This window comes from Bemisia tabaci, chromosome 2 (genome assembly GCF_918797505.1).
Source record: "Bemisia tabaci chromosome 2, PGI_BMITA_v3".
Classification (NCBI taxonomy): domain Eukaryota; kingdom Metazoa; phylum Arthropoda; class Insecta; order Hemiptera; family Aleyrodidae; genus Bemisia; species Bemisia tabaci.
In genome coordinates this window covers 75,372,745-75,392,558 of record NC_092794.1, presented here as the reverse complement: position 1 = coordinate 75,392,558, position 19,814 = coordinate 75,372,745, and the positions used below count along the sequence as shown (strand labels likewise).

The 19,814-nt window shown below is 39.9% G+C and overlaps 1 protein-coding gene and 1 long non-coding RNA gene across 7 annotated transcripts in view; one reads left to right on the top strand and one right to left on the bottom strand.

Moving 5' to 3' along the window:
- LOC109042377 (ras-related protein Rab-18-B) overlaps positions 1 to 19,814 on the bottom strand; it is a 48,101-nt gene that overhangs the window by 16,079 nt on the left and 12,208 nt on the right. Inside the window, exon 1 of one of the 6 annotated variants that reach the window (XM_072296301.1) lies at positions 12,709 to 12,791. The exons of the other annotated variants lie outside the window; for them this stretch is intronic. Coding sequence (XP_072152402.1) covers positions 12,709 to 12,764 — 56 coding nt within the window. The 5' untranslated portion in view covers positions 12,765 to 12,791. Of the gene's footprint in view, positions 1 to 12,708; positions 12,792 to 19,814 lie in introns of those variants that run through there. 6 annotated transcript variants of the gene reach the window in all.
- Positions 542 to 8,353, top strand: LOC140223881 (uncharacterized). Its single transcript, XR_011899175.1, has 2 exons — positions 542 to 4,179; positions 5,145 to 8,353. It is a non-coding gene; the product is annotated as an uncharacterized lncRNA (long non-coding RNA).

The window sequence follows — 19,814 nt, the reverse complement described above, 5'->3', positions numbered from 1 at the left end:
ACCTAAAGACAATACTGGGAAAATTACAGAAAATCTAGCAACATATCATTGTGCTTCACGGAGTGGTTTAAAACTTTTAAATAACTTATGAATACCACCCGCGGTGTTTTTGCAGAATCTTGCTCTAGGAGGTCTATAGAAAGAGGGAAAACAAACCGCAAAATCTGGGATGGAGCCGGTTTTTTTTTTTTTTTTTTTTTTTTTTTTTGGAGCGACTTTTTGGTTTTTAACGGGCAAAATGAAGAAAAAGTTGAGAAAAACTGTTTTGAGAGCCTTCAAATGTGCACTCGACATATTTCCATGCATTTAACATTTTTTTCTACGGAAGTGGCACACAGAGTGTGCCGGGGGGGGGGGGGGGGTGTCAACTTAACCCCCCCCCCCCCTCACCCCCTAGGACAAAAGTTGCATGTAAATATGGTCATTTTCCTTTTTTCCTGAATTTTTGGTCGGCAACTCTGCTTTACAGTCCTTGAAATAATAAGAAGGAGCACCGCCCCCCCCCCCCGACACGATTAATAGGATATTTAAATTGCTGTAATAAAAATAAAATAATTTTTTTTACTTCAAACAATAGCTATGTTTATGCGAGCCTCTTAGAGTTTGAAACCAAGGTTCAAATCACGGCATAAACGATACGGAACTAACGAAATGTAGGTTTCCGAAATTTGTGTTTGAAACCTTATTTTACACTAAAGAGTAGGTTTCCGCACCCCGCTTAAACGAACCGGAGGTTGAAATTAGTTGAAATGAAATTCGACTTCAAATGCGATTTTCAGGTGCGCGATCGGCAATATGGCGGATTTATTATCATAACATTCGTAAACAACTGGTGCTTATCCCGCGATTTAGCTTTAATTTTGCCATTATTCAACACTTTTTACAACCATAATTTTACTATAATTGCTTCTTAAGCACTTTTACGTGATTCCTTCAGTTATATGTGGCTTATTTATCCTTATTTAGCTAAACGTAGGACGTTATTTTCTAGTGAAGGTGTTTCGTGTCAGATGGAATCCAGGCTTATTACTGCTTTTCAGATTATTCGTGCAACTCTAATCAACATTTTATGACTACAGAAGCAAAGCAAGCAAAGAGCTTTACAGGCTACAATTGAGTAATAGCCTTACCTACCAGTTCATCATCTGCGGAGAACTTTTTTACTGTATCCGCACGATTTGCCTAGGATTTCAAGATAAGGCACCCTGCTTCCCTTTAAGTAGTGCACCGAATTTTTTCATTTCAATCTACCGATTAAATCTAAAATCTGATCCAATCAGAGCTGCGTAGCTCTTGAATTTGTGTGGTATCCATGTATCTATTTCCTGGTTGTCCTACTGGAAGTATGACTCCAGCCACAACCGTGACCTGCTGACTTATTTCTTTGATCCAATCTCTTGTAAATGATGACTCAAATTCTGAAGCCATCATTTATTGAAACTAGTTCAAAGTTATTGCTCCAAAGTATCGTCACTCTTCTCATACTGATGCAGAAGGAAGGAGATTCTTCGGTGAGTGCTCTGTGATCCAAGATTTTCAATTTGAGATAAGAATAAGGTTTTTATTGAGGCGTGTAACAATTTTTGGTCGTTGAACCACTTGTCATAATTGAGCTTTGGCGTTAGAGATGCATCAACTGTGGAAAGTGGCTCTGCCTGTGCAAAAATATCTTGTGACAGCAGTGAATGTTAGTAAATGCGCTTTACAGATAGACTGAGAGCTCCAGATTCCAATCTACCTGAATAATTAAATTCAGAAGGATTTTTGAATTGAGTTCATATCGAATCTCAGTGGGAGAATAATATACAGTCTAAGCGAAAGAATATCAATGGTAAGGTTGGGTTTGTGTCTTAGGTTAGTGAAATGCAATGGCAGGTTCTGAACTCTTGTTTGTCAGTTGCTCTTTACATGAGTCACCTTTGAAAATCAAGTTTAAGAAAAACACACATAGGTAGGCAAACAGTGGTAGGTAGCTTGCCTATTTTCTTCCTGTCTTGCTCATGGACTCGGAGAGCAGTCGGAAAGAGTAGTGAGAAACAGGATTTCAGGGCGTGTCTCTGGGAATGTGGAAATTCAAAATTTGTGAAGCGTCACCAGTTTGTTGAGATTGTCACCGTCCGTTGCCTCAAGAGGATTTAGACGCTTCTGCTTCAGCGATACATTGTTGACCTATCAGTATCCGCTTATTTTGATCATATCTTGAAGGAGGAATTCCCATAAGTATACCCCGATTCTTTATTTGTTTCACTACAATAATGGCAGACATACAATCTTTACAACAGCATGGAGTGAAGGTGCGGTGCTTTACTGGATTAGCACTCCTACACTTTCAATGCCTATATCTACCTACTGTAAGATCATTAGAAGCTCAATAAACAATATGATGAATTTCTGCGCCTGCCACAATTATTTTTAACATCACTAAAATTACCTATGGCAACTTTTCTGAACTCAGAATATAAGCTCGAGCATGATTTGGAGGGTTGTTGAGATTAGGTATTCATTCAATTTTAAAGATGAACTTAAAATGATTAAACATCTACTGTCATTTTTCCAACTGTTGCTCAGAAAGTCAGTAAAGGCTTTTCTAGTGAAGATGAAGCCTCCGCTTATATATTGTGGAAAAATTGAACATACACAGGATAAAAGAGTAATACCTAATAATTTATTGAATCAATTCATAGTGGAAAAATGAAGTATAGCTTGTGAAAATGGCGCCAACATGAAATTCAAGTTCAATCGAAAATATGCGCATAAACAGCGCCAAAATCGGAAAGTTTGATTTCCCGCGAAAGTCGGGTTACCGCGCCCGCATAAACCCGACGGAGGAAACTTGCATTACAAACTCGGGTTTCGTGAAACCCCGGTTTCGAGCCTCGCATAAACGTAGCTATTGAAGTAAGATTGTTACTTTAATAGTTACCACTCCAGGTGAGTAGGTACATTAGAGTGCCTTTATAGACAGAGTATGGCCATTCGTATCTTATGACTACAGGAAAACTGTTCCGCTTTTTGATTGGTCAACGAGTTTTTAGGCTTCATGATGCTCTTAGGGCCGTAAATAAACAAACAAAATGGCAGCTCAAAGTAACATCGACAATTATGCGGCAGTAACAATTTAAACTAGCATGTCTACGAATAACACACGAAAAACCCATGAAAACATCGTTAAATCGCCTTTCACCTTTATCACAGGAGGATGTAAGATGTGCATAACCTCAATCTTGCTTGCTGATAACAGCCATATTGTTTGTGTATTTACGGCCCAAAGAGCATCGTGTCAGCCTATTTGCTCGCGACCAATGAAAAACAGGAACAGAAATGGCCATACTCTGCCTATAAAGGTACTCTAGAGTACATAACATAAGCCCCACATACACGGTGAAAGTGGACCTTAATATTGGCTTAATGTGGGAGTCACCGATGCGTTGTTGAGCGGTGACCTTCAAAGTCACTTTAAACAGCAGTTACACGATTAAATCGGCAGGGCCTAGCATTGTTGCCGAGCTAGAGGCCCAATACAAATGTTTCTTAAGAGTTCAAATGGGTTAGTGAACATATTTATACAACCCTGACAACAGTGACTTATCTTGTTTGGTTTTTTAAAATTCTGGAAGTGCACGTGAATATTGAAGGTTATGTGTTGATTGTTTTTTGTTATTTTCAACCATGAAAGAAATTCCAACCGAACATATTATGATTATTTTGGGTAGGTGAATTATGAGTGAACAGATTGGCCCAGATATTCCGGACCACATTTCACCAAAAACTTCTGTTTGTCAAACCGCCGTCAACACCTACCAAGCGGCGAGTAGGCCTTCGGCCATGCTCGGCAATCTTCGTAGCCAATCAGGTTGCCGCTCGCCGCCCTTAATCTCAAAGAAGGTTCGGCCGAACGAGTAGCAAAGGTCGACATCGGCAATGGTCGATTCGTGGCGAACGGTCAGAGGTCGATTCGCGAACGGTCATACGTCGATGCCCGAACGCACCGAACCAATCGAACCTAGTTCACCATTGTGCATTTTCATTTTATTTTACTTTTCATTTTATCGTTTGTTGCAAATGGAGCATTATGTATAGGCTGCTTGTCCTTGCCGTGGACGACACTAAAGACCTCTAAGTTTAAGTAGCTCTCTTAGCAGAACGAGAGCCATAATGGATCAGGAAATTCCATCAATGGTTGTAAATAAAACTAAATTTATGCTTTGTTTCTGACCCTTAAAGTAGATACCTAAGTAAACAGGTCTCGATTTTTAATTTGACCACGACTGATGAGCAATGAAAGCCTAGCGTCACCATTAATGTCTTCCTTCTCTTCATCAGAGAAAGGCTATGTCCAATAATAGACTTAATTGAAAATGAACTTTGGAGAAACGTTCTCCTCTTAATTTTGCACCATGATTTGAAGAGAAAGGTCTTCAGGATTTTTCCATTCTGATACTTGGAGGGAATTTAAGTTTTTTTAATATCTTTTCTAATAAGACCCAGCTGGGGCGCTAAGTGGCTTTTTTTATTTATTTTTATCTTTTAATGTGATTAGACATACACATCAATGGTGAACCTAGAAAAATTTCCATTGTGCAAGGAATATGGATTGATAGCATCTCAGAATCGGTGCATTACATGCAATTTTTCTTCATGTACTGATCCGTTATGCTTCAAAATAGTAAAAAATTTAAGAACATCTGAAATGATGCAACTGCAGATAGGATTGTGGTTAAGTGATGTCACCTTCATTGTGCATCCCCTTAAAATGGAAGGATTTAGAAAATGAACTTCAAATTTCTTCAATGAAAGTGGAAAACTCTTATGAAGTTAAGTGTAAAAATCAATGTCTCATTTCTGTGTTTTCAGAAACAAGTCGCGGTGAAAATCCCTATTTTTTTTTTTAATTTCATGGAAAATAAACTTGATTTTTCTCGTCTTTGAAAGTATCATGTCCTACCGCGATGTGCAAAAAGAATGCTCGATAGGTACCTATGTCATAACTTTTTCCATGTTTGAATTAAAATGTTCCGATTAGGACTAGTGTGAGAAGTTCCAGTTGTACTTCTTTGAGGCTGGGCCTCAGCCGGCTCTTTCACTTTTGCAGTCAAGTATACTTAGTGTTTCATCCTCTTATCTTTTTGTGTTCGTGTTTTCAGCACCCTGTCTCTCTTTAGTAGGGAGCCGAGGCACCCTTCTATGACTCAGTCTTGTCACGTTACAGTATGAGGAACTGCGCAAAAGCAGATTGAAGCAAAGGAAACTGTGTCGGTAGTAAATTCTAGGTATCCTACATGAATGTATTTATTTCCAAGTAACTCCTGTGGGTAACAAAACGTTGGCTTCCACATCAAGAATAAAGTTGTCAAAGTAGAGGCTTGAAAGCAACTTACAATGAAGTAGATGTAAAGACCTGTGATATTAAAGCGTATTAAAGGTCATAAGGAACTTTACCACCGAAGAAATCTTCAGTCATGGCGACTATGACCATGGAGCAGAGACGTTTCCCTCGCTGTATGAGAAAATCTGCCATTAAAGTTTTTCAAGAACAAGAAAAGCTACAGTTTCATCTGCATTTTTCATCAACTTGGTTCTCAAGAAACCTTCAATGATCAGACGCAATGATATGCTCCTTTGGCGTGGTAGCGAGTGGAGATAATCTATGAACTGCTGAAAGACTACTTTTTCCTCAAAAAGTGGATTTTTCCACCTACCTACACGAAAGTCGTAGAATGTCCACTCAATTAGGGCTCAGACTGAAAAAGAAATTAATTAATTAATTTAAACTGACTCAAAAACACTTCCGGATTGAACAGCTTCGATTAACTTCCCACCGTTCCGACAATGAACAGCAGTGGCTAGGCAAGAAATTACTACTAACAGACACACTGCCAAAAAAATAATTTATCCGACGACATGCGAAAATTTATTCAGTGAAAAATATTAGACATTCTTGACTATTAAATAGGTAGATGTACTATCACTATTACTAATGTCCTCAAAAGGGGTTAGTTTAATGAGAAACAATAACAAACTCGTCCGAACTCGCCCCGGCGAATGTTCATGACATTCGCGGCAGTTCGCGGAACCATTCGACTCGTTCGCTTCGAGTCGACGACTGCCCTTTTTTCGAATTCGACTTCTGCCGATGTCGACGATTGAACTCCGCTCGGTTCGGCCCCTACACTTTTCGAATTTTGGATTTTGGCATTCGGCCTGATTCTCTTTTCCTCTTTTCCGTAATTAATAACAATAAAAAATTCATTTAATAATTACTTAGCGGCACCTTGTCCAATTTGTGCCTAGCGCCTCTACAACTTTGCAAATTTGGACGTTACCTTTTGAACATTTCATCCCTTCCCTTTGAAATTACTTTGAATAAGTACATTTCACATATCACACAGGACTTTCATCCGCATATTTACTTGGCTTTATTCGCAAAGGATCTTTTAAGAAGTAAATTCTTTCGATAACTTATTGGGGATGGTCAAGTCACCAATTAGAGCCCGTCATTCCATGCCATTATTATTACAGGACTAGGTTTCTTACCTATAATTTGATTGGCACCGTGAGAATAATAGATAACCACAGTATTTGATCCGTGCCTTAAAAAATGAACTGCTGGTGGCAGAACCATCTTGGTGATGTTCATTAGGAATTTTAGACTTTATTCTATTTTTTCAGCAGATGAACATTACATGGTAACTTGTAAAGTCTTGCCTCATTTTCCTCGAGTTCTACTTAGTTTGATGCCAAAAAACAAGAAAATTCATAGAGAAACGTGCCTTAAAGGTGATAGTTCCCCCTCATACTTACTATCAGAGTTCCAACGGAAAAAATCTTGTTGTCATAGGTAAATACGGTTTCCATTGCTTCTTCAGCTGTTAATAGACAACTATGCGGGTTTGCTGGAGAATTTGGTGACTGCTAGGATTGTTAATTAGTATCTCCGAAGCCTGGTTGTTATAGCTAAACTTAAAGCATTGGCTTCAACGCATCGCAAAACCAGAACCTTGGAGAGACCAGCGAACATCCATAAGAAAGTGAGTGAGGAGCAAGGTACCTAGCATTGTACATCCGTCTGGATTTCACAACTACCGTTCCTAGGGATTTAGGATTCAGATTCGCACATCAACCAGTAAGCTTTTCTCCCAATCATCTTGATATAGAGGCAGCTATGCAAGGCGCAGCCAGGTAGTCCAATGCTCAAGCCACTTAATCAACACAAATATTATCCTAACTTACAACAAAATGACTTGTTTCTTCTCTAACAATGGAACCGGAAAATGTTACTTTGAATGCGCGAGAAACTTCTTTGGTCGAGATGAAGAAACGTAAATGAAGAAATGAGTCCGGAACATCTCGACCAGGTACAGGCCGCTTTGTTTACATTAGGAGTTGGAGTATCTCGCCGCAATTTCACTTGAAATCACCATGAACAGATCAACGGGGTAACTGATATTTGATTTTACGAAAGGGATAAATGTTAGACGCGGACGAAAGTTCTTTTGTCGAGGTGAAGAAACGCTAACGCTGAGAAATTGAGTCTGGAACATCTCGAGGAAGTCCGCTCTGGGTCCGCTTTGTTTATGTCCGGACTATGTCTCCGTTCGTTTGTTTACATTAGGAGCGAGTTTGACACCGATGACAGACTTTGGTTTTTGATGAAAATTTGGTCTGGAATATCTGGGCCAAACGCAAAAACCCTGAATTATTGTTCATAGGTTCAGAAATAACTTTTTTGGGCTGAACCACTACCCTCGTGGATTTGTCATCGTGCACACCAGGTCTACCTGCTAGCAACTTCCTGCATGATTTACCCGGCTTGGGCATAATTTTAAGTAGGACCGTTCTCTTCACGTTCTTGTTCCTATCGATGAAAGACATTTTAATGACTGAAAATTGCGAAACGCATGCGAAAACGAATAAAAAAACTCCACTAACCACACTACACGACCGGGAGAAAACCAAACACAGAGCAATCCTCCAGAGGATGGCAGAGGATGGTGATCGTTGATTCAGAATACCATCGGTGAGCCTTAATAATCGTCGGCCCGGCGAATATTAAGGTTCACCGCTCAACAACGCATCGGCATAGAATAATAAAGCTAACGCCTATAGAAGAGTAGCTACGTTTATGCGAGGCTCGAAACCGGGGTTTCACGAAACCCGAGTTTGTAATGCAAGTTTCCTCCGTCGGGTTTATGCGGGCGCTGTAACCCGACTTTCGCGGGAAATCAAACTTTCCGATTTTGGTGCTGTTTATGCGCATATTTTCGATTGAACTTGAATTTCATGTTGGCGCCATTTTCACAAGCTATACTTCATTTTTCCACTATGAATTGATTCAATAAATTATTAGGTATTACTCTTTTATCCTGTGTATGTTCAATTTTTCCACAATATATAAGCGGAGGCTTCATCTTCACTAGAAAAGCCTTTACTGACTTTCTGAGCAACAGTTGGAAAAATGACAGTAGATGTTTAATCATTTTACGTTCATCTTTAAAATTGAATGAATACCTAATCTCAACAACCCTCCAAATCATGCTCGAGCTTACATTCTGAGTTCAGAAAAGTTGCCATAGGTAATTTTAGTGATGTTAAAAATAATTGTGGCAGGCGCAGAAATTCATCATATTGTTTATTGAGCTTCTAATGATCTTACAATAGGTAGATATAGGCATTGAAAGTGTAGGAGTGCTAATCCGCAAGCAAAGCACCGCACCTTCACTCCATGCTGTTGTAAAGATTGTATGTCTGCCATTATTGTAGTGAAACAAATAAAGAATCGGGATATACTTATGGGAATTCCTCCTTCAAGATATGATCAAAATAAGCAGATATTGATAGGTCAACAATGTATCGCTGAAGCAGAAGCGTCTAAATCCTCTTGAGGCAATGGACGGTGACAATCTCAACAAACTGGTGACGCTTCACAAATTTTGAATTTCCACATTCCCAGAGACACGCGCTGAAATCCTGTTTCTCACCCCTCTTTCCGACTGCTCTCCGAGTCCATGAGCAAGACGGGAAGAAAATAGGCAAGCGACCTACCACTGTTCGCCTACCTATGTGTGTTTTTCTTAAACTTGATTTTCAAAGGTGACTCATGTAAAGAGCAACTGAAAAACAAGATTTCAGAACCTGCCATTGCATTTCACTAACCTAAGACACCAACCCAACCTTACCATTGATATTCTTTCGCTTACACTGTATATTATTCTCCCACTGAGATTCGATATGAACTCAATTCAAAAATCCTTCTGAATTTAATAATACAGGTAGATTGGAATCTGGAGCTCTCAGTCTATCTGTAAAGTGCATTTACTAACATTCACTGCTGTCACAAGATATTTTTGCACAGGCAGAGCCACTTTCCACAGTTGATGCATCTCTAACGCCAAAGCTCAATTATGACAAGTGGTTCAACAACCAAAAATTGTTACACGCCTCAATAAAAACCTTATTCTTATCTCAAATTGAAAATCTTGGATCACAGAGCACTCACCGAAGAATCTCCTTCCTTCTGCATCAGTATGAGAAGAGTGACGATACTTTGGAGCAATAACTTTGAACTAGTTTCAATAAATGATGGCTTCAGAATTTGAGTCATCATTTACTAGAGATTGGATCAAAGAAATAAGTCAGCAGGTCACGGTTGTGGCTGGAGTCACACTTCCAGTAGGACAATCAGGAAATACGTACACGGATAACACACAAATTCAAGAGCTATGCAGCTCTGATTGGATCAGATTTTAGATTTAATCGGTAGATTGAAATGAAAAAATTCGGTGCACTACTTAAAGGGAAGCAGGGTGCCTTATCTTGAAATCCTAGGCAAATCGTGCGGATGCAGTAAAAAAGTTCTCTGCAGATGATGAACTGGTGGGTAAGGCTATTACTCAATTGTAGCCTGTAAAGCTCTTTGCTTGCTTTGCTTCTGTAGTCATAAAATGTTGATTAGAGTTGCAAGAATAATCTGAAAAAGCAGTAATAAGCCTGGATTCCATCTGACACGAAACACCTTCACTAGAAAATAACGTCCTACGTTTAGCTAAATAAGGATAAGTAAGCCACATATAACTGAAGGAATCACGTAAAAGTGCTTAAGCAACAATTATAGTAAAATTATGATTGTAAAAAATGTTGAATAATGGCAAAATTAAAGCTAAATCGTGGGATAAGCACCAGTTGTTTACGAACGGTATGATAATAAATCCGCCATATTGCCGATCGCGCACCTGAAAATCGCATTTGAAGTCGAATTTCAACTAATTTCAACCTCCGGTTCGTTTATGCGGAGTGCGAAAACCTAGTCTTTAGTGTAAAATAAGGTTTCAAACACAAATTTCGGAAACCTACATTTCGTTAGTTCCGTATCGTTTATGCCGTGATTTGAACCTTGGTTTCAAACTCAGGTTTCGATTGAAGTTAGGTTAAGAGGCTCGCATAAACATAGCTAGTCACTCGCGTAAGTGGCCGTTGTGACTCTCGCCTGCTGTGTCCAGGTTTGGTTAGGTCCCGTTGCCCTATACTTTTCTGAACCCGCCAGCTCTTTGCAAGGTTGTCAAATGTAATAGTAGGGCCCAGCAAATTGCAGGGTTGCGAAATGTAGTCAGTGGTGCCAACGAAGAGTCTAATGTTTTGTAAGTGTAAAAGTCATCGTCACAGAGTAAAAGAGTTTGAGTATCAAAATTAATGTAACGGAAACGATTTCCACAGCCTCGTCGTGCTCATGCTGGCCAGATGACTGATAAAATCAGATGTGATCAGCTACAGTTAGAGTGTTACAGTTGGCTATTGCCACCATTTTCATTCTGAATGTAAACAATACCCGCCAGCTCCAGCTCAAGAGCTCCAGGTCCCTGTTCTTCTTCTTCGTCATGAAATCTGCGAGAGTGTCCTTTCTATAGGCGTAGCCTTATTATTCTATGGCATCGGTGACTCCCACATTAAGCCAATATTAAGGTCCACTTTCACCGTGTATGTGGGGCTATAGAGTGCATAATAGACACGGACGAGTTCTATGAGACGCCGTTCTGTTGTGAGCGGGTGATTGCAGCGCATTCTCGCGTAGGACCCTAGTAAACTCAGAGGATCCTTCCCCCCGAACCTCGACTCATCCATCGCCTGCTCCAAAAGTGAGGTTAAGCCGACGATTGAAAAATAACACATATGGCGGCTTAATTCTTGAAAAATAAGGATATTATTGATATTTTTCGACCCCTTTCGTCAGAAGAAGCTCGCTGCAGCGTGAGATAGGGTGAAAAATTCGATTTTTTGCAGATGTACGTGATCCTACGGATTTTAGTGAAGTCCGACAACTGATGACAGCAGTGAGTTGCGAGGGTCCTGCGCGAGATAGCAGCACTACTACCTGCTCACGAATTTTTACATTGGCTCTTACGGGAGTCCAGGGTCCTATAGGACTCGTCCCTGGCATAGAATAAAGAGACTAACGTCAATAGAAGCGAAAGCCACCGCCATTTTCATGTCAACGAAGCATAACGAAAGGAGGCTGATTCAATAAGTACTGTTTACGTTTGCGGTAGGTCGATGTTTTGGAGAGGTCGAATAACAACGGATACATACGTTTTAAGGAATTGAAAGAGTTTTCTTTTAACTTATTTATCGTTAAACCGAAGAAGTACTGTAAATTCGCTTAAAATTTAATGTTTTTTCCACTTTTATAATTGTACGTAACCTCGAAATTGGTTTCATTAAGGACCGACTCTGAGAAGCAAAATGTTAACATTGCTTCTTACGGAGCTTTCGCTTCTGTTGACGTAGTCTATTTATTCCATGTCTTAAGCATAGAGTCGTAACGTAAATGGAGGGGCTGGTGCTACTTTTAACCATTTTTCAGGTTCCAAATTCCAAGACTTCTGTGTTTTTCTAGGTCACTTTTCAATACGTAATTGATTGTTCTCTTTACACGGGGGCCCGGCTATGGAACGCCGTTGCGGACCAAACCTAAACGCGCACGCAACACAGGAAAATACACGCGCGACACAGTAAATGTCCGCTGCACAGGAAAATCTGAGTGTTTCACGGAAAATGTTGTGCGCTGCGAGAAATTTCGATACTTTAACGATCACGCGTAGCGCATAGGAAAAAAGTACGGGAATTGCCGACCTTAAATGCTGCGTCGCGCGCCGAACTTCGATATATCGGAATTCTACAGGCCTTGTCTCGACGGCGCAACTGTTGAGGGAAGCTGGCGCAACTGTTGAAGGAAGGAAGTGTCTCGAAAATGTTTCACTTATAAGAGAAACTTTCAAGGTCAGAAACCTGGAACCTCAACAGTTGTTTACCTTCTTAGTATTTTGAATTTCTTTTTATCCAAATCTGTGTTATGTTATTGTTTTTTGTCTTATACCTGGTCGAAATAACGCAAAATATTCACCTCCCGTTCATAATTATCAGTTCAGTTACCTCAATTGACATCGTTTAACCTAAAAATATTAATGTTGTTCAAATATTCCCGCCTAAAAGTTCCAGGAACACATGATTGTGCGTCGAGACAGGGAACTTCGGTTGGTGCAACAAACTCGTAACAGTTGCACCTGATTCCCTCAACAGTTGCACCGTCGGGACAAGGCCTACGCGACGCACAACATTTTTACTTCTTCCTTTTCTTCGTCAGGAAACCGTTGGAGGGGAATAGCTGCACTGTTGCCAATACTATGCCTAAAAATCATACAATTGTGCTTCACTTACCCAATTTTTTTGAGATCACGCTTCTCGACCCTTCTTGAATCTGAATTTGCAACCATTACAAGATTCACAACATCAAATTGTCTCCTATCCTAAAATGTTGTGCGCTGCGAGAAATTTCGATACTTTAACGATCACGCGTAGCGCATAGGAAAAAAGTACGGGAATTGCCGACCTTAAATGCTGCGTCGCGCGCCGAACTTCGATATATCGGAATTCTACAGGTTTGGTCCGCAACGGCGTTCCATAGCCGGGCCCCCGTGTAAAGAGAACAATCAATTACGTCAAGTCCAACTTTCGTCAAGCCCGAATTTTGAAAGTCTTGGCAACAACACCCTTATTCCCCTCCAACGGTTTCCTGACGAAGAAAAGGAAGAATTAAAAAAGTTGTGCGTCGCGTAGAATTTCGATATATCGAAGTTCGGCGCGCGACGCAGCATTTGAGGTTATTCCCGTACTTTCCTGTGCGCACGCGTAATCGTTAAAGTATCGAAGTTTCTCGCAGCGCACATTTTCCGGGAATCACTCAGATTTTCCTGAGCAGCGGACATTTCGACGGTGAAAGTCGGCAATCACATAAGTAACTCGTTTGCGGTGTCTGAAAATCTCCGCCTCTACGTCATTTTTTTAAAGGAGAACAAATTGATATTATTTCTTGAAGTTTTTGCAGAATTTTCTTCGCATTGAGAAGAAAAATCATGACAGTTTTAAAAAATTGCCGTTGAGTAGTTTTCCATTAAAAAAATAAAGTATGACAGGAAGTCTGCGACGTCCCAAACCGAGTTATGTGATTGCCAACTTTCACCGTCGATTTACTGTGTCGCGCGTGTATTTTTCTGTGTTGCGCGCGCGTTTTAGGTTTGGTCCGCAACGGCGTTCCATAGCCCGGCCACCTGATGTGAACGAAGAAGATAGGAATTACTACTCATTCTACATTTCTACATCGCCATTTTGGATAAAAACTATATTGAAAAAGTGACCAAAGCTCTGAACTTGTCGATCAGAACATGGCGCCTGTAAAAACTTTACAACATCGTATAGTTTTTAGTTGCCTAGTTACTTTTCCCTGCTGTTCTCCTTATGCTATAAATATAAGAAGGTACTGCGATCCAGTTCGTTTTCCTCCCGTATTTGAGATTGTTTTATTTACTGATTAGTGTAGCTATTGAAAATAGCTCCATTTGGTGACCTCGACGTAATTATATACTCGAAATCTCCAGTCAAAGTGAAAAAAAATAAGGAATTAGAGTGAAGATGAAATGTTTGTAATTGAGATAACCTTAAAAAAAAAAGGGAGATGAAGAAGACGTTGCGTTTAACACTTTGACAAGGGCATTTCTTACTAATTTACTATTGAGGATGCAGTGAGCGGTTTTCGCCTCCATTCGATAATACTATAAATGCAGTAAGCGGTTTTCGCCTCCATTCGATAATATAAATGCAGTGAGCGATATTGTCGCATACATACAAACTGAGAGCTTAAAAGCTACATCATTGAGAATGTAGTGAGAGATATTTTTCGCCTCCATTGCCGATGTGAGCTCATGAATTAAGCTTGGAAAGAAATAGGATTGCAGTGAGCGGTGTTTTCGCCTCCATTCATATCCTTGCGATACTTGTGTAAGACCTGGTCCTAGGCTTCTCATTCAATCGGACAGAGGCGGTGTCTCGACACGAACGAAAATTCTAAAAAGCAAAAACGCATTGCTAGGTACATTGTTGCCAGGCGGGCTTAATGATTGATTGATGTCATTTAGACTGCATAATTTAATAATTTGCAATTGTGTCAATCCATTTATTGATTTGACCAACGCTTCCCACTCCTGCCTCCTAACCTCAAAAGAACAATTGGAGCGTCAGTTGTTGAATTTTAAGAAATTTGTGGAAGGTGATGTTTCCTCACTTTCAGCAATAAAAGCGCGGTATGATGAATCCGCGGCATTTTTGCCACATTATTTCAAAATTTTGCGTGAAATAAAAAACATTGATAACTGTTATTGGGACAGTAACAGTTTAGATTTTCAGACTGCCAACTGCCAACATAACGATAGTACAGGGTGAGCGAAAAGTCCCCGACCCCCCCTCTAACTTTTGAACGAATTGAGCTAGGGAAATGAAACTTTGGGGATGTTCCTATCTCAAAGGGGACCATCTTTTGGGGGGGTCAAAATTTTGGTCCCCCCCTCAGGGGGGGACGGGGGCCCCCCAACTTTTTTTTTTCAAATGGCAACCCCTATCTTGTGATACCTCATTCGAAAGAACATAAAAAACTAAGAATTTTGGCGCAAACCGCAGATCAATATCTTAATTTTTGACCGAGTTATGATAGGTCAAAGGTCAACTTTGACCTATTTTCAAAAAATCATAACTCCGGTTCAAATTATCGTAAAGGAAAAACTAAAACGGGAAAATTTACCAAATTGTGTCCGCTTTTAAGTAAAAATTGCAAAAATCACTTCGATTTAATTTTAAGGGGGGGCTCGGACCCCCAAATACGTCAATTCAAAGGTCATTCAATTTTCCCGCGAAATAAGCCAATTTCCCCTGGATTTGCCTCCACATTATCTCAGTAAGGTCAAAATCAGTTCAACATTACGTTGGCAAGTCCCCAAATTTCGGGAAAAGTTAAAAAAAAATGATATTTAAACGGTCAAATTTAATTACCTTAAATATCATTTTTTTTAACTTTTCCCGAAATTTGGGGACTTGCCAACGTAATGTTGAACTGATTTTGACCTTACTGAGATAATGTGGAGGCAAATCCAGGGGAAATTGGCTTATTTCGCGGGAAAATTGAATGACCTTTGAATTGACGTATTTGGGGGTCCGAGCCCCCCCTTAAAATTAAATCGAAGTGATTTTTGCAATTTTTACTTAAAAGCGGACACAATTTGGTAAATTTTCCCGTTTTATTTTTTCCTTTACGATAATTTGAACCGGAGTTATGATTTTTTGAAAATAGGTCAAAGTTGACCTTTGACCTATCATAACTCGGTCAAAAATTAAGATATTGATCTGCGGTTTGCGCCAAAATTCTTAGTTTTTTATGCTCTTTCGAATGAGGTATCACAAGATAGGGGTTGCCATTTGAAAAAAAAAAGTTGGGGGGCCCCCGTCCCCCCCTGAGGGGGGGACCAAAATTTTGACCCCCCCAAAAGATGGTCCCCTTTGAGATAGGAACATCCCCAAAGTTTCATTTCCCTAGCTCAATTCGTTCAAAAGTTAGAGGGGGGGTCGGGGACTTTTCGCTCACCCTGTATAACGTTGAATCGGGTTGGCGACTTGATTTTAGCTAAGTGAAAATTATATCATATGTTTTCATTGCATTGTTGCCAAAGTCGCAACACAAAAAGCAAGTTTAACATATATGAATTTTTACATAAATTCTAACTCATTATTTTGGCGGATTCATTATTATTTATTTGATTTATAATTTGGTGCGTAAGGAAATCATCCAAAATGTATGATATACTCATACTTTTAATAATTCTCTTGAATAGAGATGAAAGATTTGAGGAATGAATACTGCTGAAATAATGAGATAAAAGAGAAGTGTTGACAAATGAGTCAGAGTTCAGTACTTTACTTAGTAAGAATGTACCACAGAGTAAAGTTCAAAAAGTATTAAAAATCCCGTTTTGGCGATCAGTAGTATTGAAAGCGATTCTTACCCATGGTCTGAATTTCTAGGTGTGGAGATACGTGGCATCTCTGGATGAGAAAGAACGTAAAAAAGATTTTACACGAAGAGTAGAAGCAAGATGGACTAAATTATCCGATATTATCAGACATACCATTATGATCTCGAGTTAATATGAATGTGCAAGATAGATAGTTCGTTTTTCTGTTTCTGTTGTTATCTGGTTTCACGTAACCTACTATCGACTAAGAGCAAAAAATAATGGAACTAAACTGAGCCTATCCATATCCTCTGCTGTCCTGTCTGTCATATGTTCTCCTGTCCATCATATGCATGAAATTCTGTATGAAACCCTGACTGAATGCTCATCGCCTACTTTACGGTATTCTAACCGCCACCACTCTCCGTTGATGTACAAATTAACAGGAATATGAGAGACGACGATGAAAAGAAACGCAAAAGAAGAAAATAATAGAAGCAAAAGAAGAAGACATTCAAGTTTATTTTCCTGTATCTCTAAACCGTCTAGAATAACGAGCAAAGCAGAGCAGAGAGTACTTTAAAATTCACAAACACAGGGAAACGTGCACCCACACTGCGACAATTTTGTTTCACCGGGAATAAGTATTCAAGAAGAATAAATAATCATCACCTGTAATCGCTTGGGTGCCCAAATCAAATGATTAGAGTATAATTCAATTAAATGCTGCTCTCTTTGAGCGGTTCTTCCTGCACTCTAGAACATAAATACTTAAAGTCTGATGTGAAAATCCTTATGGAAGAAAACAACATCTTGGCTGAGGCACTTGATGACGTTATTCTTCAAAGTACCAACTTGTTTGAAAGAGCCCAAATGACGGAAGCAGCTCTTGACCGAGTTGGAGATAATATTAACAGCATACAACATACATGTCGACCGTAGAAGACTTCGTTGGTTATATCTAAGGAACAGAAGCAAGCCTTTCCTCAACTTCAAACAATCTCTTGCTGAACGTGAGGCAGAACAACGAAAGTCTGAGGAAGAATAATGAAGTATGAAATCTCAGAGAATCAACTGATCATGAATCATGAAATTTAAAAAGGAACAACTAATCATGAATCCACCCAAATTCGACAAAGAACTGACAAATCTTAACAATCAAAAACTACGCGAAAACGCAACGGCCTCTGTGTAAAGCTACATTGCAGAATGCAACTCACATATACCCAACTAGTGGGTGAGCAATGCAACCAAAGCAATCTAAACAATGAATGACAATCAAGAACCCCTTTCCGAAAACTTCGGAGAAGGCGACAACTATCATTCTGTGAATGCTTATCCGAATCAACCCTTTCCCATACCTATGTTTTTATCCAATGGTTTTTCATAAGGTTAAGGTTTTAAATGAGGCAGTGTTTTCTGTAAATAATGAAGTTCATAAAAAGCAAATGTTCCCGAGTATTGAGAGGAATACAACAGATGATGCGTTCAAAATTCATCAAATATTTAAATGTCAACAGATGTTACGACAACTGAAAATTGTCTACTTTTTAGCTGAATTTCAATTTGACCCTGGAGAACCTCCTAGTCCTGGCCACAGTACGATTTTAACACTTTTAATGCGGTCGACATACCACACGCGATTTTTTTGCGGAAATGTCAACTAGAAGCCCTACTGATTGAGGAACAAGGTAGATTTACACAGGTATGGACAGAACTAAACAACTGGCCTCTGATTGGCTCTACAGAGGCCCCTTAACTTCCGCCATTTTGTATGTTTTGATTATTTACATTTACTATGTTCGGTTTATCGTTTGTCAAAGTTTTGTGGGATTTTTTGCACAATTTTGATAATGCGATATTAATTTTAACGTTTAAACGCACAAACGTTAGAATGTTAATTTGATGGTAATCTTACTCTATAGTATAAAATCATAAGGCTGCCGTGTCACGCTGAGGGTGTAACGCTAATCATGTCACAAACCGGTTTCTCCTCCACTTCCCGCTCCCCTCCCGCCGCGCACGCTCAGATGCTTCCCGCCGTCTCCTAACCGGGTTTTCCCTAACTCTTAGGCCTTGTGTCGACGGCGCAACTGTTGAGGGAAATTGGCGCAACTGTTGAAGGAAGGAAGTGTCTCAAAAATGTTTCACTTATAAGTGAAACATTAACATAACAAGGTCAGAAACCTGGAACCTCAACAGATGTTTACCTTCGTGTTTTGAATTGATAAACGCTGGTTACACGTGAAGCGGGAGTTTATTACGGGTGTTTTATTTCATTCGGAACGGTTATTATTTAGAAATATTTGTACACATTTCAGTTTCAATTTTATATTTTCGTTTGTAGCATATCACTACAGCAGGAAAATAAAATTTTATCGAATATATTTTCTTTTTATCCATATCTGAGTTATGTTATTGTTTTTTGTTTTATACCTGGTCGACATAACGCAAAATATTCACCTCCCGTTCATAATTATCAGTTCAGTTATCTAAATTGACATCGTTTAACCTAGAAAAATTAATATTGTTCAAATATTCCCGCCTAAAAGTTCCAGGAACACATGCGTGCGCGTCGAGACAGGGAATTTCGGTTGGTGCAACAAACTCGCTGCAGTTGCACCTAATTCCCTCAACAGTTGCGCCATCGAGACAAGGCCCTAATGATCTTTTAACGATCTCACGATATCTGCTTATTAGAGGCGCGAAGCGCCTCTGGGGGGTTAGACCGCGGAGCGGCCAGGGGGCGCAGCCCCCTAGTTTAATTAAAAAACGGGCCCTTTAACCTACATCACGTAGTCATGTGACACGTACTGAGGCTCATGGGAAATTTTCAACTTGTCCATACCTGTGTAAAGCCAACTGCACACACAGCAAGTAGGGACCTGCAAGTGGCACATCGGTGCCACTTGCAGTGTTGAGTGTTGATCGCGCAAACTGCGCGGCCCGCGCAGTTTGCACGCTCACCGATGTAACCGATGAGCCACTTGCAGTCACGTGTAGAGTACCTATATTGAGAGAGTATGGCCACTGGAGTTACCACCTCTGATTGGCTCAGCCATCTTAGGCTGAATGGAGCCCTTAGGACCCAAAAATGGCGGACGCCATAAAGTTAATGTAATGCAAAATGATTCAAAATGTACTTGTCTTTGCTTATCGTAACGAGAATTTTACCCAAATGCACTACTACGACTTTTTTACATATTTTTAAGGCTAATCGTGTGCAATTTTTGAGAAAAATGATCTTAGATGTAGTAAGGTTGGCAGCAAGTGCGGTTGGTGATAACCGTCAAAAGTTGGCAATGACCCCCCTCCCATCCTCAAAAACCAAAACAAAGCACCGACATTTTTGGGTCCTAAGCCTCTGCATGGGACCCAGTGGCCATACTCTCTTAATACAGGGTGCGGCAAAAGTCCCAGGACGGCTCTTTATTTGTTAAACGGGTACACGTAGAAAAACGAATTTTGGGGGATGTTCTTGGGTCAAAG